Genomic DNA, 24,521 nt, shown 5'->3' with positions numbered 1-24,521 from the left:
CGGCTACACATGTACGAATGACGGTTAAGCAAGAGTTCGTCAATGAAGAAAGAGGAACAGGTTAAATTTCTTCGGGCCCTATAAAAACACGGGAAGAGAGGAGATGTCAAATCAAGACGATGGGCAAAACGATAACGTATAAGCCGGAGCACTCTCGTTTTGCTCATCGTTTCGGGCCCAGTATATGCACAGCTGTAGTGCGTACAAGACGCATTTTTTTTTTTTTTTTGTAAGCACATAATGTGAGATGGAAAGAAATATCCTGCACCATGGCGTTATGTGGACACGTGCTACCCAGCAGTGGAAGTTTCCTGCTACTGTTTCGCCGAGTGCATATTTGGTACGTAGCATCGTAGTTACGCCGCGCTGTTCTGATTTGTAGGGACGTAGCGGGCAAATCGAGTCTGCTCACTATGGACGCAAGCGACCCACATGGACATCGCGTCTTTATCATCGTCATGCATGGCCTTCAGGATCGAGTGCAATCAATGAAAATGCGTCCAGCTGAGACGACGCACCGGGTAAGGGCGTGGTGACAGAGCTAGCGTCTGCACCGAGAGCAGAACCGGCGGAACATAAGCGACGTGGACGCCCTCTTAATACGAATACACTGGCGTCCGTATACATAAATGTGTACAGTACTTCGATGATATGGCACTCTCAAATTAAAGTATTGCAAATACGTGGAACTTACTGCCAGTTGTGGTTATGAGCCATGGTATATATATCAGGGATGAATATTTACTGTCGGTTTTTTTTTTCTTCCCAAATTATACTGTAGTGTAGTCCGACAGGTTGCGTAACCATAAGCAAGCAGTGTTAGAACTGCAGAGTTGGAGCTACGTGCTATTCATTCAACGTGGCAGAAATTGAATACCGCATGAAAAGCTTCGTTTCATTCCTTTATTAAATGTCCATGAGTGCATTCCGAATAATTCGGCCGGTTATGGCCGCTCTATAGAAAGTCACGGCGCGAACTGTTGTAAGTCCTGCGTGAACATTGGTGCTCCTCGGGGGCAGGACAGGGCTTGCTTGGGTGCGCTGTTGCTTGATCTTGTCAGCACCTCCCACGTACGAGTATCACGTCTGCAAAGACACATGGACACGGGCTCGGCATTCTTTCTCTTCGTCTCCGTGGAATAAACAGTCTATGTCAGCGCTGTGTGAAATTTGCAGCTCAATAAGTGCACCTAAGTATTCGCGCAGAAAGGCTGGCAAGGTGTGACGCCTAACTTGCGCAGGTGTGCGTGGCGTTGGATCCTCAAGCCGGCCTCCCGTCAGTCCCTGCGCCAGCAGACGTTCTCCTACCGGTGTCACGGTTCACGGGCGGCTTGCGCGATGCCTTATGACTACGTGCAAGAGCGCTAAGAAAAATGAAATGCCGCACATCGAAAAATGTGCACTAGTTCAGTGTCGCGGGACGCATCTTGCCCCGAATGCCCCGATATGACTGGTAACGTTTAGAAGCGCCCTGAGTAGTATGGTTCTTTTTCATTGTGTAAGGAACAGCGAAGAGGTAATGAAAGCCGTCGTGGTTACTGTAATTAAGATATAGGTCAACGATTGCATGAAACTGGCAGCCATGGCAGTTATGTATGTTCCCACGGAACACTGTCATGTCCGGCTTGCTGTACAACTCAACATCCTAACGCCTTATACGTAGCCAATTACGGGTCACATGTACAGCACACGAAACCTCCGCTATGTTTTCCGTAGCTACAGATGTCATTAACCCCATGCGGATGTATGACAAGACAACAAATACGCACGACCACTTCAGATGTAGAGTCGACGCTGGCCAATGGAGTATAGCTGTTTGCATCCTGGCTCCTGAATGACACTGAGATCGAAAGTTCCGACACAGCCAGCTACTTTCCTGATAACACGCATGTAGTTCGTTACTGGGAAGTACCGGGCTCGCAGCGTTAACGAAATGCGGATAGGACAGATGACGTTTATTCTTATGTGGCAAGATACAACTCAAAGGGTGTGAACTTAGTTTATAGTGGCAGATCTGTACCACGGAAGGGGGGGGGGGGGGGCAAAGTTACACACAGGTGCTCTCACCGTATACAACGCTGAAGCCTTCATACCCGGCAAACCAAAATCGCGCGCATTGCTTAACACATAATGTCGTTTTGTACAGCAGTTCCGTTTCGTAGTGCGAACAGATTATATACCTTGCATCGAATGACTTCGATTCTTTGCTCATGCGTGTCTTTCCAGAGGAGATAACAGTATACCGGACATGGCAAGATGCAGCAACTAGGCACTCAAGCTTCATCCACCAAGAGGGCTGCTCCGCACATATTGGACGCATTCGTGAAAACAGGTTCTGTCCCAGGGAGTACTTCCAAGAGTTGGACATGATTTGGTCTACGATGCCCATAACCTCCGGAATTCTCCCGGACGATAATAAAGCAATGAAACAAAGCCTTCTATGCGGCGCAAACAAGCATAAAAGCCTTGGCGCACGCAATGAGCACTTCCAGTTGTCGAACCGCCTTAGCGTCAATTTCCTACTGTCCGTCACTACACCGCAACAGTGGCAGTGAATTAACGACTGACTGTCACTTCACTGCTTTAATTAGCCACAGTGGAAGCTAAAGAGACACCGTCACTACAGTGGCAGTGAGAGAGACTAAAGAAAGAGTCACCACAGTCGCAGTTACAGAGACACTAAAGAGAGGCTGTCCCTACAGTGGCAATTAAAGAGACAATAAATAGCCACAGTGGCAGTTAGAGACTAAAGAGACACTGAATAGCCACAGTGGCAGTTAGACTAAAGAGACACTACACTAAATACCCACAGTGGCAGTTAAAGAGAGAGAGAGAGAGAGACGAAAGAGACACTGTCACTACAGTGGCAATTAAAGAGACACTAAATAGCCACAGTGGCAGTTAAAGAGAGAGAGAGAGACTAAAGCGACACTGTCACTACAGACACTAAATAGACACAGTGGCAGTTGGAGACACTGTCACTACAGTGGCAATTAAAGAGACACTAAATAGCCACAGTGGCAGTTAAAGAGACACTGTCACTACACTAAATAGCCACAGTGGCAGTTAAAGCGAGAGAGAGACTAAAGAGACACTGTCACTACAGTGGCAATTAAAGAGACACTAAATAGCCACAGTGGCAGTTAAAGAGAGACTAAAGAGACACTGTCACTACACTAAATAGCCACAGTGGCAGTTAAAGAGAGAGACTAAAGAGACACTGTCACTACAGTGGCAATTAAAGAGACACTGTCACTACACTAAATAGCCACAGTGGCAGTTAAAGAGACTAAAGAGACACAGTGGCAGTTAAAGAGACACTGTCACTACAGTGGCAATTAAAGAGACACTAAATAGCCACAGTGGCAGTTAAAGAGAGAGAGAGAGAGAGACTAAAGAGACACTAAATAGCCACAGTGGCAGTTAAAGAGAGACTAAATAGCCACAGTGGCAGTTAAAGAGAGAGACTAAAGAGACACAGTGGCAGTTAAAGAGACACTGTCACTACACTAAATAGCCACAGTGGCAGTTAAAGAGACTAAAGAGACACAGTGGCAGTTAAAGAGACACTGTCACTACACTAAATAGCCACAGTGGCAGTTAAAGAGACTAAAGAGACACTGTCACTACAGTGGCAATTAAAGAGAGAGAGACTAAAGAGACACTGTCACTACAGTGGCAGTTAAAGAGAGAGAGACTAAAGAGACACTGTCACTACAGTGGCAATTAAAGAGACACTAAATAGCCACAGTGGCAGTTAAAGAGAGAGAGACTAAAGAGACACTGTCACTACAGACACTAAATAGACACAATGGCAATTAAAGAGACACTAAATAGACACAGTGGCAGTTGAAGAGACACTGTCACTACAGTGGCAATTAAAGAGAGAGATTAAAGAGACACTAAATAGCCACAGTGGCAGTTAAAGAGACTAAAGAGACACTGTCACTACAGTGGCAATTAAAGAGAGAGAGACTAAAGAGACACTGTCACTACAGTGGCAGTTAAAGAGAGAGAGACTAAAGAGACACTGTCACTACAGTGGCAATTAAAGAGACACTAAATAGCCACAGTGGCAGTTAAAGAGACACTGTCACTACAGACACTAAATAGACACAATGGCAATTAAAGAGACACTAAATAGACACAGTGGCAGTTGAAGAGACACTGTCACTACAGTGGCAATTAAAGAGAGAGATTAAAGAGACACTAAATAGCCACAGTGGCAGTTAAAGAGAGAGACTAAAGAGACACTGTCACTACACTAAAGAGACACTAAATAGCCACAGTGGCAGTTAAAGAGAGACTAAAGAGACACTGTCACTACACTAAATAGCCACAGTGGCAGTTAAAGAGAGAGACTAAAGAGACACTAAATAGCCACAGTGGCAGTTAAAGAGAGAGAGACTAAAGAGACACTGTCACTACAGCGGCAATTAAAGAGACACTAAATAGCCACAGTAGCAGTTAAAGAGAGGCTAAAGAAACACTGTCACTGCAGTGCATCAATTGGCCACCGTCGCAACTAAAGAGACACTATATATCCCCTAGCATATGCGCTCGGTGAAGCACATACGAGAGTATTTACAATCCTGCCACTACTCTACAATGCGTAGCACATGTGTCTTGCTATCCACGGACAGCTGAAGTGCCACATTGCGGGGCCGCCGTGGACTCCGGTTCCGTCACCACGCCCGCTGCCTGGAGCGAAGCCGCCGTTCCATCCGGCAGGAATTCTGCGCGGTTACATCGTACAATATAGCCAACAAGCACATTTCCACAAGTTCCGTTCGATAACAAATGCGATGCATTACGATGTTAAAGACAATTAGCCCTCGAATTGCGCCATCAACATATATTCGGTGGCACCGTAGCACAAGACCACATAACGCAATGGTGCAGGCTAACTTCTTCGACGCACTGCTGCTGTGCAACTACAAGGCCTAAACGTCTCCATTGCTGGTTCCAGTTTCGCTTTCGTGAAGTCTTGCTCAACCGCCATACGCATATGTATATCCGATAGGCGAACGAGCGTCCGCCGTTTAACGCAGATAACGCGGCCACGCTCCCACCTTCCATGAGCGAACACCACTCGCGCGCCCTCGCCTACCTCCTCACCCACGCGATCTGAGCGATAGCGGCGTTCGCGTCACCCATCTGGTCGCCTTTCGTTAAGCGATAATCGTGCCGCTCCGTTAGCCGAGTGGATAGAGTGTCGAGCTCGCACTCGCAAGGGCCCACGTTCGATTCCTGGAGTCAGACAGCGACGAGCTGCAGAGCAGAAGGGTTTCGGCGTGGTCCGCCACTCGGACGGGGCGGGGGACAGGGGATTCTTTGTGCTTTTTCGCACAAAGTCTCCTCTCGCGTCCCCGGGGGTACCTGAGTCGGGCAGGTGCCCTTTAATCTTTTTCGTGCATCCTCCATTTATCGGGACGACCCCGGCTTTTGCGCTAGCGCCATGCAACTCCTTCACGGTGGCCGAACAAACAGCGCGAAAAGACAAGAAGGCGACAAACGCACGTCTTGTCTTTTCGCGCTGTGATTCGATCACCATGAAAGAGTTGCATGTCGCTAGCGCAAAGGTATTTGTACAAATAAGAACAAAGAAGCCTTAAGATACGGCCATAATCGTAAATCGCTGTACATTTTACCTAGCGCGGCACTCTTTGACTGACGGTGCATGTACCTATAAAGCTACAGGTGAAGAAGACGGCTGCACTCCTGCAACTAAACATTTTGGACAGCGCCGTGGGTCACTCCTGTTAGTTAAATAACCGCCTGTATGCTGGTAGTGTTCTTGAAATGGCAGTTGCCATTGTTCGATCGTTTCTTTTCTTTTTTTCTTTTGCGGCATCTTGTACTTGTCGGTTTATTTAAACATTTCTACATGAACTGCCCGGGCAATACGTTATAACGGAGCTAACAGTTACTTTGGGTTCCAATTTTCGAATATTATAGAATTACAAACTATTTTCAAACAACCTTATGTTAAAGCATCGCAAGTTATCAAAAGTGAAGGAAAATGGTTATTCAAGCTGTCTTTTAGGTTTTGCGGTAGAAGCCTAGATAACAAGCCGCTATTTTTTGCTTGTCTTCTGTTAATTTTGTGTTTCTGGCCGTCCAGTCATGCAGTACTTTTATATTTCACGCTATATATGTATAGAACCAGTGCTTCTTTCTTTGTAGCGATTCATCTGCCGTTCTTAGGAGGTATTGCACATTCTTCTACATGAGGAATCTGCGATTTTTTGTTTAACATTGATCATCGGTGCCTCAATTGCTTAGCCGTTTTTTCTTTCTTTTTTTGCCCTAAACAGACTCACCGTGGTACCCAATAACACACGAATAAATACAGCTGCGTTTGACTATTCGAATTCGCAGATTTTTGTTATTCGCCCACTTCTAATTTTTCTGATGTTCTAAAAACGAAAAGTAGTGTTTCACAAACGGCCTCTGATCGTTTGCCACTGTGATGCAAACTGTACAATGTCAGCTGCAACGCGCGACCCTTCGCGCCTCGAAGTCGAGCTGGTGGTTTGACGCTCTCGAGACAGCAGTGTACTGCAATTCGCGCATGCCTACGCTTGCAGTCATCTGCCTTCCAACTCTTTCATTTCATGCGGCCAGACCCCCCCCCCCATTGTCCGACTTGTTTTCTTTCCCGTTCTTTAACGTATCTCAACATTTTTCTGTGCGCCGATCCACTGGCATCCAATTCGAGCTACAAGTTTCAGTATCCGTAAGAAGCATCCTCGGGGGCGATATACCTCTAAAGCACAGGTGGGGACAGGCAGTCCTGCAGGTGCACGAGCGCAACGACTCCCCGAGAACGTGATACACCTGTTCATCCTGCAGCACTCTGATAGTTTGAATTCTGCAGTTCCAATAACCCATGCTTGACCACTGTGACCGCACATTAGGATACAATTATCCATCCCTAATATATTGCGGCTAATAGCCGCAACTCAGTGCCGGTTGAAAACGCACGAGGGCATTTACAATGCTTTCATATCAGAGTGCAGTATCATAGAAGTACTGTACAATTCATGGCGTAAGTATCTTGCTATCCACCTCCTACATACAGACAGCTGAGTTGCAACGTGTTAAGCCACGTCGTGACTCGGTGTGTCTTCTTCACGTAAGCAGGCTCTGGAGCCGTCAGTTAGACGCATTTTCACACGTTGCGTTCGATTACGTAACGCATTGCATTACGATGATGAAGGCACCATCGCGGGCCGACATTGGCATGGGCTGCAATAAGGCAAACTGGGCCATCTTGCAGCCTACGGCGCAACTACGACATTCATCTACGTATCGAACAGGCATTTGAGCGAAACAGTAGCAGCGAACTTCCAGTGACGTGTAGCACAAGACATGTGAACACAACGCCATGGTGCAGGCTGACTATTTAGCATCTGAGACGCACAGCTCCTGTGCATCTATAGGGCACGAAGAAATGTGTCCTGTCTTAGTTTAAAAACCTCTCCTGTGCTCGCTGCAGTGTCTTTCTTCATTGACGATCTCATGCCCAATCGCCATTCGTACACTGTCGTGCTTTATGTAAGGGAACATGCGAACTCGTGGCCTACGCTCTGTGGCGGCTGCCTACAGCGCCATCAACCGACAGCTTGAGAAAGCACGTCCGCTTTTGGCGTCATCTATTGGCAAACGAAATGACGACAGTCGCGCACCAAGCTCGATTTATTTGCGGCCGACGACGCGCTGCAGGCGTCGCCCGTTGCGCGAGCGGAGAGAGCGTAATCTAGCAGAGCTTGTCTATCATCATCAGCCTGGTTACGCCCACTGCAGCGCAAAGGCCTCTCCCATAATTCTCCAACTACCCCGGTCATGTACTAATTGGGGCCATATGTCGTCCCTGCAAACTTCTTAATCTCATCCACCCATCTAACTTTCTGCCGCCACCTGCTACGCTTCTCTTCCCTCCTCATTACATGTCCTGCCCATTTCTCTTTCTTGATTTGAACTAAGATGTCATAAACTCGCGTTTGTTCCCTAACCCAATCTGCTCTTTTCTTATCCCTTAATGTTACACCCATCATTCTTCTTTCCACAGCTCGTTGCGTCGTCCTCAATTTAATTAAGTAGAACCCTTTTCGTAAGCCTCCAGGTTTCTGCCCCGTACGTGAGTACTGGTAAGACACAGCTGTTATACACTTTTCTCTTGAGGGATAATGGTAACCTGCTGTTGATGATCTGAGAATGCCTACCAAACGCAGCTCAGCCCATTCTTATTCTTCTGATTATTTCAGTCTCATAATGCGGATCCGCGCCGAGAACCTGCCTTAAGTAGATGTATTCCCTTACTACTTCCAGTGCCTCGCTACCTATCTTAAGCTGCTGATCTTTTCTGAGACTGTTAAACATTACTTTAGTTTTCTGCACATAAATTTTTAGCCCCACCCTTCTGCTTTGCCTGTCCAGGTCATTGAGCATGCATTGCAATTGGTCCCCTGAGTTACTAAGCAAGGCAATATCATCAGCGAATGGCAAGTTACTGAGGTATTCTTCCCAATCCAGGTCTCTGAATACCTCCTGTAAACACGCTGTGAATAGCATTGGAGAGATCGTATCTCCCTGCCTGACGACTTCTTTTCTTGGGATTTTGATGCTTTCCTTATGGAGGACTACGGTGGCTGGTGGAGCCGCTAAAGATACCTTTCAGTATTTATCAGCGCTTGTCCGCCGGCGTATAACTCGTTATTTCGTTTGCCAATAGATGACGCCGAAAGCTGACGCGCTTTCTCAAGCTGTCGGTTGATGGCGCTGTAAGCAGCCGCCACATAGAGTTACTGTATGTGCTACCGCAGGTAGCACATACAGTAACATAAGAGTAACGGTAACATATACAGTAACAGTATGTACAGTAACTCTACCGCCGCAGAGCGCAGGCCACGCGCTCGCGTATATTCCCTTTAATAAGGGACGACAGTCAGTGTGCATGTATAGCCGATAGAGCATAGAGCGCAGCGGTAACGCAAGGACGGCTCGTAGATGCAGAAACTGCTGCGAGTTTAACGTGCGTCCACCGTTTAACGCAGATAACGCGGCCATGCTCCCACCTTCCGTGAGCGAACACCAGTCGCGCGCCGACCCTCGCCTACCTCCTCACCCGCGCGATCTGGGCGATAGCGGCGTTCGCGTCACCCATCTGGTCGCCTTTCGTTACGCGATAATCGTGCCGCTCCGTTAGCCGAGTGGATAGAGTGTCGAGCTCGCACTCGCAAGGGCCCACGTTCGAATCCTGGAGTCAGACAGCGACGAGCTGCAGAGCAGAAGGGCTTCGGCGTGGTCCGCCACTCGGACGGGGCGGGGGACAGGGGATTCTTTGTGCTTTTTCGCACAAAGTCTCCCCTCGCGTCCCCGGGGGTACCTGAGTCGGGCAGGTGCCCTTTATTCTTTTCTTTGTATCCCCCCTTTATCGGGATGACCCCGGCTTTTGCGCTAGCGCCATGCAACTCCTTCACGGTGGACGAAAAAACAGCGCGAAAAGACAAGGCGGCGACAAACACACGCCTTGTCTTTTCGCGCTGTTATTCGTTCACCATGAAAGAGTTGCATGTCGCTAGCGCAAACGTATTCATTCGTTCACAACAAATAACCCTTCAGATAGAACTACTGGCCGTGTTCATAACTCGCTGTGCGGTAGTTTTTTTTTTCTTTTTTTTTCTTTTTACGGAGCGCGACGCACTTTGACTGATACGTCAAAGTGCGTCAAAGGGCTCCACGCACAGGTTGAAATTCGACGTTTTTTTTTTTTTTTTTTTTTTTCCAGCGCCGTGGGTCCCTCCTTGAAATGGCAGTGGCAAGTGTTCACGAAACTAATTCTTTTTCTGGCGGGGTATCTAGTGCTCCTTAGGTAATTTAGAAAGTTCTTTATGATGTGCCGGGAATATCTTCTAAGGCAGGGAATATCTTCTAAGGCAGCAAACTAATTTATTTTGGCTCAAAGGGGATAGTGTCATACAAAGGGTTTGGCTTAGGTGCTCACGCGGCATAAGCTCAGTACGAAATTGTTCTTAAATTTTTTGACAAAGCCATGCTGGCCGGTCTCCTGCAAATACTGCTGCAGCGACTAATAGAATGTTTGCTTTTTGCTATTTTTTTTTTCATGGATTGCTATCTCTTACATATCCACCAGGACGACTTGCACGATGCGCCCCGCTCCTTCGCGCTAGAGACATTCAAGTACCGCACATTCAGCCACATTCGTGGCCAACTGTGCGGTATTCAATTCGCTAGCGCGAAGGGAAACGCACCTGGCAAGCCGCCCGCGATACGTGACGGAGAAGGCTGCACACACCTGGGTGAACTGGTGAGGAGGACACCTGGTGGCGACGACACGGAACATGGTTCCAGTTTGCGCGATGCCACAAGCAGCACACCTTCCTGCACCTGCACATTTAAATAAGAGAATAACTTTATAAAGGATGCGCGAACATTCTACACTAAATGCTCGGCAAATTCATGAATATTAATAAACCACCAAATATTTAGCAACAACCTACAGCTAAACGGTCGCACATTGTCGAAAGTGAAATAGAACGGTTATTCAACCCTTGTTCTAGGTTTTTGGCGCGGAAGCCTGCGTGAGAAGCTGATATTTTATTGCTTGTTGCTGTCATTTAGTGTTCTTGGCAGGCTAGTCATGCAATAGTTTTATATCTTCCCCACATCTGCCTTAAATTTGATCTTTCTCTTTTGTGAGGTCAAGTAGGAGGGCTAAATTTTTTCTATTTTCGTCAAACACACTGGTAATGCTACAGAGTACTTGCATACGTCATTTTTTCAAAGGCCACAGTTCACCTACACACTTTACAATTTGCCTACGCATCACCCAAGTGCCTGGCCCTTAATTTCACCAAACATAAGCGAGGTGCCTCATTGATTTCAATGAGAACGCCGGTAAAACGTTCTATAACGCCTGGAAATTGTAAAGAAAGAGGATTCGCAAATTATTTGTACAGCTCCTATTGAAGACAGAATCGCTTTAGTTTCGCGACACATTGCATGAAAAATTCCTCCCATTTGTGTAACCAGAGACATCTCGCGACATAGCGGCTGTTCATGGCAGTGAGGCACTTGCGAACAGGTTAAATTGTGCTTGGGTAGTTGGTTAATATTTCACGAAGCACAAACAGAACTGGACAACACGAACACTTGTTTAAGAATTTCTTTGCAAACATCTCTATATGGTGCATACATTTAACTTCGCACAGAGATTTGCCATATAATGCTCCCCACTGTTGCTAAGTTTCATCCTGAGGATGATGGTGTACGATTTTTTTTTTTTTTTTTTTTTCGTGCAAGTGCCACTGATGGCTAAAGAGCGCCAAGAAGTGGTGTGTAGAAGTCGATGATGCAGTGAATGACAAATTTCAGATGTAGCGATGGTGTATACAGGCCTAAAATATTCCCTGTAATGTATGTGAAATATGCAAGTATTAAAGTACTGTTAACACGAGTGATGTGAACGATGACTATAAGATATATTCTAAAATGAAATAACACGAAAAAAAAAATGTATCGGTTCACTAGCAGTACTGCCTTACTAAGACCCTTGATCACAAAAGTCTCGAGGCACGTACTGAACAATAACTCGTACCTTACTACTAAGCTACTAGTAACAGTAAGTTCGCAGCTCCATTACAAGTCTCTCGGGCTAATAATATGCACCACAACATCACTGAAATATTTAAGCACTTCCTTTGTTTCACGTGAAGGTTCTAGGCCAAGAAACAGTACCGGACATAAGGGGATCTGTTGTTTGTATGCCAAAGGAAAATTCCTTATTCAATCTGCTTCCGCTTCCCGGAACTCCAGCGAGATGTGCAGTATGGTCAGGCTTCCACAACATCTGCCACAAAGGGGGGTTAAGCACCAGCTAAAAGGTATGAATGAGTACCATATGTATATGCCCTATTCGGAGGGAGCAAAATAACTTCAGATCATTGCGGCTTAATTCCGTGGAGCGTATTCAGGGTTTGGTCATCTCACAAGTGTTGCCAATAGTTCCTGACCCTTTTTTACGTAGGAATGGCTTCAAGTATGTGGCAGAAACGGGTAAGAATGGATTTCTAGGTTTCGTTGCTACTTTATGTGCGAGTTAGTCACCCCTTATACACTTGTTTCCACGCACCCAACATATTACAACCTGTTGGTTAGATGCACACGTATTGCACAGCAGTGTATAGAGGTCACTTGTTACAGGACTTTTCCGTTTTCGTGACGATTGCAAAGTTTTCACCATACTCAAGGAATCTACGAATATGATGGCCTATGGGAGCTTTGCTTTCTTAATGTGTTTAGTAGCCGACAGTATTGCATAGGCCTCTGCCGCGAAGATGCTGGTTTCGAGAAGTAGAACGTCGGATTCCGAAAACGATGGGCCGACAGCAGCGAAAGAGAGGCCGGATTGTGACTTTGACGCATCTGTGTAAAACTCTGGGCAGGTGACTGGAGCTCTGGAAAGTGCATATGTGTGTGCGCATCTGGAGCGTGTTTTGTAACATCTACGAATGATGTGTCCAATACAATGATTTGCCATTGCCATGGCGGTAACAGCTTTACTGGAGCCATTAGGCGACGTTCGAGGATTGGGACACAGACTTCATCACTAAGTCTTCTGACCCGCATTGAAAAAGAATCTCTAATTGAGGATAGATTATGGAATAGTGCAGCACATTCCACATCGTTAACGTATGTGAAGCAAGTATGTCGGGGATTGTACTGCACTTTGAGGAAATATGTGAAACTACTGTATGTTCCGTGTAGGTGGAGGGACCACTCGTCAGATTCAACGCATAGGCTCTCCATAGGCTTTCTTCTGAAGGCGCATGTGGCTAGGCGCATACCCAGATGGTAGACGGTATCCACAGCCTTAAGCGCGCTCGACGTTTCAGAGTGACATACCACGGAACCGCAATGAAAATGTGATCGAAAAAGGCTCTTGTAGAGGTTTAATGAGCACTACCTGTCACTTCCCCATGTTGTATGAGACATAATCTTCAGAAAGTTGATTGCTTTTCGTCATTTTGCCTTGAGATATTTGATATGTGGAATGAAGGTTCATTTCAAATCAAGCAAGATGCCTCAAATTATGCAGATCCCACGCAATGTGGCAATCGATGTGAGCGAAGCTTTCCATGCTGAATGCTTGATTGACGATAATTAGCGGTGACGTTGACGGCTAAAGCTTAATTTCTTCAACGTTTAGGCTAACACGGGAGCGGTGAGTTGATGTTAAACGTTATCTTGCGTGCACCAATGCTGTTTGCGTAGTACAGAGAACACACAGGGAGAGGTGTTCGCTTGAGGCGTAGTTGTGCACCATATTTTATAACCTCTGACAGGGTTGAGCGCTGTCATTTACTCACATGGCACATCGCACTGCGGCAGAAGTATTAAACTTGAATTGGATAATGGGGCTGTACGTGCCGAACCACACTCGATCGTCTGGTAAAGGCTGGTTATCCCAAGCAGTTGCTAGTGTCAGTGTAAGAAACTATCCTCAGTAGTTTGAGCAAGAACAAAAAAGGACAACGAGTAGATTCGATGACACGAAACGAAAAAGAAAAAAAAAAGACCACTGTACTGCCTTATATTCATCATGTCTCCCACAGAATAAAAAAATATATAGCTAACAGAGTATGTGTCAAAATCGTCTTCTCGGCTCCGTGATTGATAATGTGATTCTTCGTAACATTATTATTGCAAAATTGTGCTCTCTAGTATTGCACGATTAAAAACACAGTTCAAATACATCATTTGCTTGCACCTTCCCATCCAGAGGAACAGAGAGGAAGTGTTAAATTTTTTTTATGCTTCTCCGAGCTTCCGTCCTTCTCACGTTTGCCGAGCTTCTTAAAAGAAAGTCCCACAGACACCTTCCAGGGTTTACAGGCAGCTTGAGCACATTGTGCCAGATTGTGGAGAAGCTGACGAGGTTGCCGTGTCTACAGTGGTGTCCGGTAAATGCAAGTTTCTTGCATGATGCATTATGCTTAGTACCAGTTATATTACCATTTTAGCAATATCGTTGTTTTCCAGATATATGTCATTCAATGTATATTCAAAGGACTGCACTTTTAAAAGAGTTGCTCATTCTCTAAGTCCACCGTTCGGTGCTGTGAAATGCATGTACGTTGGACAGCATAGTGTTTGGCATTCAGCTGAAGGTAGTATTGGCCCAAAAAGATTGCAGAATTGCAGAACAAAAGATTGCAGAATTGTGTGACCTTGCAGAATTGCAACCCAATTTCCAGCGAAGCTGTTTCTTTTCAAGAGCTGCAATAAACAGTTCAGTGGCCTATAATTAAATCCCACATTTTGAAACGTTGCCCCTATCTCACTGGTCTGTTTGAAATCTTCCAGCACATACGCTTTCCGGGACTTGAAGAAATTACCCATAATGTGCACCCCCCCCCCCCCCACCCCCCACCCGTTTAAATATATCTGATCTTTTTTGTTTACAGTCCTAGGGTAGCATGTTAAATTAGGCGCTGTTTCTAAAATACAGTAATAACGCTCCAGATACCCTGCACATTGTAATTACTGTCGAAAGGGCGGTTTAACTGAGCTAGTAGGTTCATTCTTCGAGGACTGTAACAGCAGAAATTGTAGAACACAGACACAGAAACAAACAAACAAACAAAGGGGGACGTAGCTTCACTGTCAAGTGATTTCTTTATTGAAACTCCCGCTCTTTTTATTTCGCCGCCAAATCTCGTCCCTTTAACCACACACAGATAAAAAAAGGCCAGATTTTGCTACTAAATAGAAAACACGGGAATTTCAATCAAGAAATCAGTTGACAGTGCGGCTACTTTCACGTCTGTTCTTTCGTTTCTTTGTCTGCGTACTACAATTTCTGCTGCTACAATCCTCGAAGAACGTAATTACTACTAAGGCGTGCAAAAATTTTGCACACTTTGAACTGTTAGCCATGGCCTACATCTGATTTTAAATATATATATAAACAATGTGCCTTACGTATTTCGTCGATGTAGTTCGCCCCTTGTTTAAGCATCGGGATAACAATAGCTTCTTTTCAAGAAGATGGAATCTATCCAGCTGCCCACATAGCATTAAAAAAAGATAGAAGTGTTGTTAGGATTTCTGATTGTCCGTGTTTTATCACTTCATAAATGATGCGATCACTATCTGGCGCCGTAACTTTGCAACAATTTAGAGATGTCTGAAGCTAAGCTAAGCTGAATCGGCGATTGTTTGCTTCATTGCTTCCACATTTGCGTTCAAGGTGCTGTCACTCAGAGTGCTCACTTAGAAAATCTGCCTCGTTTTACAGGCATTCCGTATTTACTTTCTAAAACCTCCACTGCTCCGCTTCAAAGGTGGAAAGAAGTTAATCATAGAACTGAAGTTACGTTGAGTAGTAAGTACTAGATAGAGAGAATTTGAGGCATAAGACGTATCCCTAGTACGTTTGCGCTGTCATTTGCGGAAAAAAAAATAGAACATCTCGTCACGGGCGGCGATCCTAAAATCTGAGAGTTCTATTTAATGTTTGGAAGGTTTAAACTGCCTAGTAAATAAAGCCGTGATGATGGAAAATGTAATGACACGTATTGATCGCACTGTGCACTTCACTAATCAAGCTGGATGTGGGAGAAGTAGGGCATAAGAGAAACTATAATAACTTTCTGGTAATTTATCGTAAATGAAGCCGAGACGGTTTTGAGAACAGTAGTAACAGAAACTGTAGACAAACTCTATACGTATGCATGCTTCCACCTTTGAACTGCACTTCGCATGGACTAATATTTTCATGTATTCTTTTTTTTCTGAGGCTATCAATGCATGGAACAATTACCATCTGAAGCCTTTTTGGAAATGAATAACCCTGAATTTGAAAATTATGTATAGTTTTCTTCATGACCACATGATTCAAATTATGATGACTGTCAAATGAATGTCTGTGACTAGTACTTTGCTGTGTTGCATGACTTTTACCTGTATATAGTAATTACAGTGTGTATACCACTGAGTCATGTTGTCACTACTTCTGAATTTGTGCACTGTTTGAATTTGTTTGTTTTCATTCCATTATGCCACCCCTGCTTGGTGGCCGGACTGCAGTATGTTCAAAGTAGGAAAAAAAAAACCATGAAGATGGTTTGTCCTTATAAATGTCGAAAACGCTGCCTCCATGACGGACAGCCCGGTCCTGCCGATCAATTTCGAAGTGATTGGCATCTTCAAAAATTTCGGAAGCCTTAGCATTAGTCGAAAGTTATGTTTTCGTCAAGGCGACAATGTGTGGAAAGCAAGGGCCAATCTTTGAAGTAAAGGAAGAATTATTCAGCGCTCGTCTAATGATAGTAAATAGGATATATAGATGGCGTGGCAAAGACTGTCCATTTCCCCTCTCGCTTCGCTAAGCCGAATTACCTGCAAGTACTTCGATAAGGGAAATTCAGAACTTCTTGCGCGTTGTCCTTATGGTTTTTTTTCGCGCACTAGATTTAGTACCAAGAACATAGCACTCATCATTCAGAAGCAGTTTGTCGTATCTACATTTAATTGCAGGATATCCAGACTGGCTTTTTCCTGCGAGTGATACGCGTTGTGAAAGAATATTCACCATGCGTAATATTGCATGACTTGAGCTGACTGCTAAGTGAAATAAGTTGTATTTCACTTTAAAGTTTGAAAACTTCACACTTATATGTAGAATATTGCTGACGAAAAGAAGGTAAAAGCAGGAAGCAAGCTTAATCGAATCGGCTGAAAAATGTGGAACTGTGGTATTCAGGGCAGGCACGAACTTGATCTCAGTTTGTTCCTATGTTTACTTAGCATCTGAAATGTTGCGAATGAATAGATTGTTATGTCAACATCTGCTCTTCGAGTTCGCTGACGCAAGACAGCAAAAAAATAAAAGCGTTTTTCCTTATCATTGCCAGGATAGTGCTATACAGGGCGTTGCAGCCAACACTTTCAAATTAGTTTAAAGGGTGCCTGTGGCAGATAACACAGTTCTATATCATGAGCTGGTCTCCTCGAAGAGGCAGACTTGCACAAAAGATTGAAATGCATAACGAATAATTACTAGAAATTATCTAATTAAGTTTTTAACTAATTACCTCATCGTCCATATTGCACTTTACAAATTCTAGCTCTTCTGTTCGCAAGGCGGATCCATTAGGAACGAATTTTCAGGATGACGCCAATTTCGAGATATTAATCCGCGAACTTTGCAAAGAAAGGCATTGGCGTTCCAGCTACTTTTGTGCTTCAGTGCATAAAACGACGCTTTGTTAAGAAGGTAACTGGAACATCAATGCATTTCTCCGCTAAGTTCGGGAATTAATATATTGAAACTGGTGTCATCTTAAGAATTCTTTCCAAGTGGATTCATCTTGCGAGCAGCTAGAATATGTAAATTTCCATATGGGTAATTAGTTAAAACTTAATCAGTTTTTTTCGGTTAATTAGTCGATTGCGCATTTCAATTCTTTTGCAAGTAATGTCCACCTCTTCAAGTTCACCAGGTCATGAACTAGAATTGTGCTATCTGTCACAGATCAGCTTCAGAAATTCTTGAGAAAGTATGCTGGAACATCCAGTATTTATATTGACCAGATCTTCACCCCTTGTTTCATAAGGTTTACATATTTCTTCCATATTGTCCATCCATTTGCTCAAATCTGGGAATTTAATTTCATACCTTTTTGGCTACTTCTAATGGCTTAAATATCGGTGGATTGTTCAGCTGATGTTTTCGGTGATTGCAATAGGCATATGTGCCTTTCTTTGATAAAGCGAAACGTGACCTTCAGTTGCCCTGCAGCATCCTCAGGCAGTGTTTTGATATCTGGAAGGTTATCAGATCTATTGTTGGGCCCAGTGTTTGTCTCAACAAAGCCCGAAAAATAAGGCCAGATAACAAGTTAATTCAGACTAAACAAATATTCTCGCAAAAGACCTGCGGGCATGGGAACCGCAATAGCAACTGGTCTTCACTGTTTTCTAGCGTGGAACGAAATTTTAGTACACACCTGCATGGCACAGACGGCAGTAGAGCGGGCCACGTCAATTATATTGGAGACTAATTTTCCTAATATCGATTGGTCAAGGCGGCCTGCACCAACGGCTACATCAAGGGAATGGAACAACTTCCTTGAGGTCTGCCTCAACATTAATTTATCTCAAGTGCTCACAGAACCAACCCGTGTCACCGATAACTGCCAAAATATTCTAGACCTTCTTTTAACAAATAAACCCGAGGGCGTGTGATCCGGAGGGCGTGTATCTTCCCGAAATCAATGACCATAAAGTCATTCATGTCGACTTAGTAATTAAACCCGTTTTGACCCCCGGCTGTTAAAAAGACGATTCGTTTGTATGAAAAGGGCAATTATGAAGCAAATAATCATGAACTAACGCAATTTTACCCTATTTTTGCAAGTACCTTTACGTACAAAATGGGTGAAACCATGGGTGAAAATCGGCTCATTTTCAAAGAGAAACAACAGGGTGTCTACCAAGTTGACATTTCCAAATTCCCTGAGTTTTCCAGGTTTTCCCTGAGTGCCATTGCAAAATTTCCCTGAGTGATGCAGAACTATGTTTTATGTCAAGACGGGCTGAAACCATTTCACCCGATGCTGTCACTCTCTAGTAAGCTATAGAAAAAATTTTAAAAAATGACTTAATCTAATTTGAATACTAAGGAGTAGTGTTCATGTTATTCAAAAAGAGAATAGAAGGGGGGGGGGGTTAGTAAAATGCCAGCAAATAAAATGTCTTCAAAAAAAATTGCAAATAGAGTCGGACATTTTCAAATACGAATAAAAAGAGATGGATATAGAAGCAAATATTTTCGAATATGAGCTATTTCTATCAACTGATAGTAAGCTCAGTGGTATTAGGCCCGAACTCTGTCACAATTGAGATTCTCTCTCAACAGCTCGTAAGTCAACCTCAACTGTCCTGACATACTCTCAGCCCGCGCACGACTCTTGAGTGTTGTGTTTCACTGCTTTAACGAGTTTATTTGGGTTTGGATGAGAGACACTTGCAGCTCGGCATTAGCCAAAACATAATTTTTTGAGCGCTGGCTCCTTCAAAACGGCGGCAGCAACCTTCCTTTCCTGTTTATTCCTCAATGCGTAGGTCATTTCTGTTCTTGTTTTCCTTCCGCCACTCGTTCGCCCCAAAGACCATTTGAAGTATCTTGGTCAGTTGCACAGTCTACGTCCGATTTTTCGAACTCCCAGGGGCCGCGAAAACGTCCGAAAAATCGGCCAGTTGGAAAAAACATAAATGCGTGTCATTTAGTGCCTTTAGGGGCTCAAACCGCCACAGGCACGTTCGAAAACGCTCTGAAGGCCTGTCGGTACACATATTAGGCATATCGGTGCTCGTACTGTGGCAGGAAATACGGGGTGCACGAGTGTATAATTAAGGAATACATACTGCGTTCCGTGGCAATAGCCCCTTCCTACGCTTGTTATGCTTCACTGCAATACTTTTGCGTATGCTTCACCAAGTAACATTTCTGTAGAGAGGCGAAGCTGACTTTCAGGAACCGGCATTATGCAACGCACCATGTTTTCCAAGTTTCTAAGCCAATCGCGAGGACCACAAAGGCGGAGTCCGTGCCATTGCTGACAGCAGCTAAATCTTTCAATAAAAAACTCGGCATCCAACGGCAAGAAGCTTCATAGCGAACATAGAAGTAGCTAGGCCTAGCGTTGCCGCAGTGGCGGCAACGGCTGCCAGCGGATCTGCGGGCGAGAGTGCCGGTTCGAGGTGGCGAAGTAATCAAAATGGCAGCGGTGGTGCCTTTGATTATTGCCGTTTCGGACCTGCGGTCACGGCAGAACGTCCGGAAAAACGGATGGCGAAGAGTTCTTGCACCGGAAATGTCACACGTTCTGATACGTTGACTCTATGGGGTACGTGGCGGTGCCGCGAAGCCGTCCAAATTATCGGGAATCCGGAAAGTCGGTCGTTGACTGTACATTGGCAACTCCTCCAGCCGACGACAGAGCGTCAAAGACGATTCATTACGATTCCTGTCTGTTACTCGAGCCAGCATTACCGCGACTTTCGACCCTTTCAATAAAATTGCCGCTAATTTTCCCTGATAGAGGCCCAAATTCCCTGAGTTTTCCCTGACTTTTTCCAGACTACTCAAAATCCCTGAGAATTCCCGGTTTTCCCGGTTGGTAGACACCCTGAACAAAACAATCTAGTTGGCAAATACATTCCCCAAATTAACATTCACTCCAATTCATCACAACCCTGGTTCAATAAAGCACTGAAGCGATTAGTAAACAAAAAGGAACTCTTCCGCGCAGCTAAGTCCCATAACAGCCCTGACGCATGGAATAAATACAAAACCGCTGAAACTGCCTATCTGGAAGCCATACATCATGCCAAACGCTCATTCTGTTATTCTGATGTGCCGAACATGCTTAAGAACGACCCAAAAAACTCTAGCAAGTCTAAAGCTCACAGGACACGCGAACTATTACGCTATCAAATGAATCAGGTGGTGCCCTAACCGACGCTCAATGTGCTCACTTCTTCAACACAACCCTTGCATCAGTTTTTACTCAAGAAACTGAACTGCCATTTTCTATTCCCCATGTGAACTTTCAATGTACCATGCCACGAATTTCATTTTTCCATGCGGCATTTCATCCCTCATAGACAATATCAAACTTTCATCGGCAGCTGGTGGGGACGACATTAGGTCTAAACTTCTTAAAAACGCTAAACATATTTGTGCAGTATATTTCTGTCTTCTATTTTCAGAGTCAGTTTTAACGGGCGTGCTGCCTCCAGATTGGAAACACGGAAAGGTCGTTCCAGTTCATAAATGGTGCAACAAACAAAATTAAATTATCGCCCCATCTCATTGACCAGTGTACCCTGCAAAATCCTTGAACATATCATCCACAGACATATCATAAACTTTCTTGATACCAACCATTTTTTTCATCCTGCGCAGCATGGCTTCAGGAAAGGTTTTTCTTGCGAAACGCAGCTAGCTATGTTCGTTAATAACGAAATTATTTACTCTGAACTGTCCGTTGCCTCTACCAGACTTATGTAAAATCTAACTTGCCTTCTTATATACTATATAGGAAAGATGACGCAAGAACCTCGTTTGGACCTTTTCACCACATCGAATGTGCACAATGCCCTCTGGAGCTCCCTGCGTGTCGCTGTATGAGCCTCTTGACAACTGTAATTCTCCCAGATCGCCCACAAAAGCATTGTAGAAATTGCAGCGCTTACTTTTCTATAACCGTGCACGTCCAGAGCGAAGGTAGAAAGAAAGGTAGAGAGAATGGCTAGAACCGAAGTCGCGAAGAAAATTAACAACAGCCTTGCCAATTTTCGCTCGCAGTTCCCGCACTATAAACACAAATTAGCCCATATAGGCGTTTTAACAGCTGCCATGCCATCCTCCCCCCAGCTTAACATGAGTACTCCCACGAGAAGAAGTAAAATAAGCTAGAACCATTATTTTACCCCCGACCTCATTTTAAGGGGCATTGCGATTGTAAAGTGGGGGTGCTAAAAAAAACTAAAAAAAAAAAAAAAAGAACCAGTGGCATACGGTAAATTGGAAGTGTTGAAATACGCCCATACGTGACACGAGTCAAATAGAGAAAGGAATAACTCGGCCATGACCAACAAGGCTGTCTGCCCCAGCGACAATTTAAGTAGAATTATTTCTGCTGTCAGATTCGAAATATCGCGCGCAATGCGTTTCCGCGCTGTTTTTCTGTTCGGAGTAGCCGCGCCTTGGCGCTGCAGAGGACGCCGTAAGTCGAAAGTGCGCGCGGAGGAGCACAGGTCTTCGGAGCGCGCACGCGCGCGTGAGAAGCGACGAAGGAGCAGCCATTACTAGCGACGGCGCATTCTTCTACTGTTGTTGATGTCTCACAGTTTTGAAACCTCAAGACTCCACGGTAAGTGACTTTGAACGCCCATTGCACGTTCTATGAATGTGTATGTGTTCTAAGGGAGGATACGCGCTGATATGACTTATTGGAGGCCTCAATGCAACATGGCGCAACAGTTGGCCGTCCAGAACCATTTTGCACGAACACTGTGTTTGGTCGAGTTATTTCGTATTCGAGGCGACTTGAGTGCTTAGAGTGAAGCGAGAGCACTTATTCATGATATTAGATGATGAGGGACATTGCCGTATCTTGGATGGCTGCGAGCGTTCGACATATGTTCCCCGAAGCGAAAGATACCACCAGAATAGTTAACGTGCAGTGGGAAGTGAGCTAATTGTGTCGCCGCCTAAGCGCGGCCTGAAAATGAGTCGACTCGTTAAGGTTTACTGTGGTGCGCATATGTGCGTGTTTGTACAGCGATCACTTGAGCGAGAACCGGCGAAGCTTCTTTGTGTGCGGTATCTACTAGCTGCCGCGTACGTGGCGCTAATCCCCTGGCTCGTGCGATTGTGTGCAGTAGGTCGCTAATTACTAAGCGCGCACTCTGCAGATTTGCCGGTATGCTCCGTGCTATCGTCTGTCTCTCTTCGCGCCCACGCTGCTGATTGCAGGCAGTGCGCGATTGCCGCGCGTAGCTTGTAGAGGCTGCGCTCGTCGACTTTAGTTTGCGGGCGAGAAATTGGCCTCGAGCTCCACCACTGGAAAAGCTGGCGCCACCGTCGGCGTGACGTGCTATTAGGGATCACGTGGACATAGCGGCCGCGTCGGCTGCTTCGGGAGCGCCGAAGCGAGCTGGAAACAATAGTTCAAGTTCCCTCGTACGCTGCGGACCTCATTTAGTGGCGAGATTTTCCAGCTTCGAGTGTCTTCTTTACAACGATTGAAAGCACTACAATAGGTAGTGGCTGCCTTTGAAGGCGCGCAACATGGTAGACTACTGCTCGGTGCCGCAGTGCCGGACGTACGCAACGGAGCCCGGTGTCAGCCGGGCTCCCTTCATACGTAGCCATTGATACGTAGCCGCAGGACAAGAAGCTGCGTGAAGCTTGGCTCGCGAAACATAACACCGGCAAACAGTCATCGGTTACAACTCGGGTATGCAGCAAGCACAGACGCGAGGAAGATTTCTGCTACGGCGCCGGGTCTGCGATGTTCGAAAAACGCGCACTGAGACGTTCGCCCGAGTCCGCTGCCCGACTAATGTCATGACGGTTTGGCCAATAAACTTGTCGATGCTATAGGTACTGGCAAGTTCAGTGCAGTGGAAAGGGATTGGTAAGAACATGGCATATGGTCATGTTTGTGTTATGAAATAATGCACTGGATTACAAAAAAAGAAGCACCGAGAAAGCGCACGCTGAGAACACTGATAAACATATAGTGCGACGCAACTCGAGGAGTAATATCGAAACGTCCAAGAATTTAGAAAAAAAGAAAGATTGAATTGTCGCGACGTCACATCACAGTCCCAGTAGGCGTCCAAGTCTCTACAATGAAATTATTTTTCAACAGCTCTAATAGCGCCCACGCAACAATGGTTGCTTGCCTACTATCAAATGCTCATATTCTGTGGCCTAAAGCTCATGGCACGGTGTGAAAGCGCGAACGCAGTGAAAGCGAAACAGTTCGCGGACAAGCATGCAGACGCGCAGTCAGTCGCTGCGAAGCTGTGCTATCGCTGCATTGAGGCTTCATTCTATTACGCTCCATTTAGTTATACAACCACTATAAGAACATATTCCACATAGTTTGCTCTCAGCGTTTGCCTACCTTTCATGCAAGAAGCCGGTTTGGGAGACTCCATCGCGGCGAACGCGCACAGTGGCGTTCACTGTACGTATTCGGTAAAGGGATAGCGCCTGTAAACGATTCTGTGCTTTCAGTTTGCCCAAGATTATTATTTAGACAGTAAAAACCTTCTCTCGTTTCGAAAGTACCTACAGAAATGTCCGGGAGAACTCCCGAGTGGTGTTTTCAGTCAGCGCTGATAGCAAAACCTATGAGGAGTGCGCCGCGTGATCCCTCATACTACGCCAGCGAGGCGCTTCCGATAGATGGCGACTCCGTAACTTCTCGTTGCCAATATCGGCGGCGCATTTGTGTTATTAAAAGCGTGTGGTGAGCTTCCAACGGCACTACGGGTCAACGCCGCACGAGCTGCTGATCAGAGTAATTGAGATGGTTGTGTTACGGCTTGAAGAAACTCTTTATAGTTAGCGTATTGCTTGGCGGCAACAGGTGTTCTGCTTGGGTTCAGATTACTGGATACGCCGTCCCTTGATTATCGGCGGCCTGAGCAAGCGAGTGTCAGTGATGCCTCGACTAGTTCATTGCTTATTACTTGGCTGATATGCCATTGAGTACAAATATTCAGTTTTGATTTCTAGATGCCAAATTCCCACAAAAAAGGTGCGCTTTTCAACTCAAGATCATATCACACTTCACAGCTTTATCTCTCTATCTCACACACACACACGCACGCATGCGCGCGCGCACACGCACACATATTGCACGAGTATTAATAACAAAATTTCTGCTGCTGGTCACAAAAAAAGG

The 24,521-nt window shown here is 45.3% G+C and overlaps 1 protein-coding gene across 1 annotated transcript in view; it reads right to left on the bottom strand.

Annotated features, from left to right (window-relative positions):
• Nucleotides 1–347: 347 nt before the first annotated feature.
• LOC129382543 (uncharacterized) overlaps nucleotides 348–24,521 on the bottom strand; it is a 177,498-nt gene continuing 153,324 nt past the window's right edge. The window contains exons 3-5 of the mRNA XM_072285825.1: nucleotides 10,322–10,413; nucleotides 4,608–4,736; nucleotides 348–1,086 (exon numbers count right to left, since the gene is read on the bottom strand). Of these exons, the coding sequence (XP_072141926.1) occupies nucleotides 966–1,086; nucleotides 4,608–4,736; nucleotides 10,322–10,413 (342 nt within the window). The 3' untranslated portion in view covers nucleotides 348–965. The remainder of the gene's footprint in view (nucleotides 1,087–4,607; nucleotides 4,737–10,321; nucleotides 10,414–24,521) is intronic.

This window comes from Dermacentor andersoni, unplaced genomic scaffold (assembly GCF_023375885.2).
Source record: "Dermacentor andersoni unplaced genomic scaffold, qqDerAnde1_hic_scaffold ctg00000067.1, whole genome shotgun sequence".
NCBI lineage: Eukaryota > Metazoa > Arthropoda > Arachnida > Ixodida > Ixodidae > Dermacentor > Dermacentor andersoni.
The sequence above is the reverse complement of the archived record's forward strand: the minus strand, read 5'-3'. Positions and strand labels throughout refer to the sequence as shown.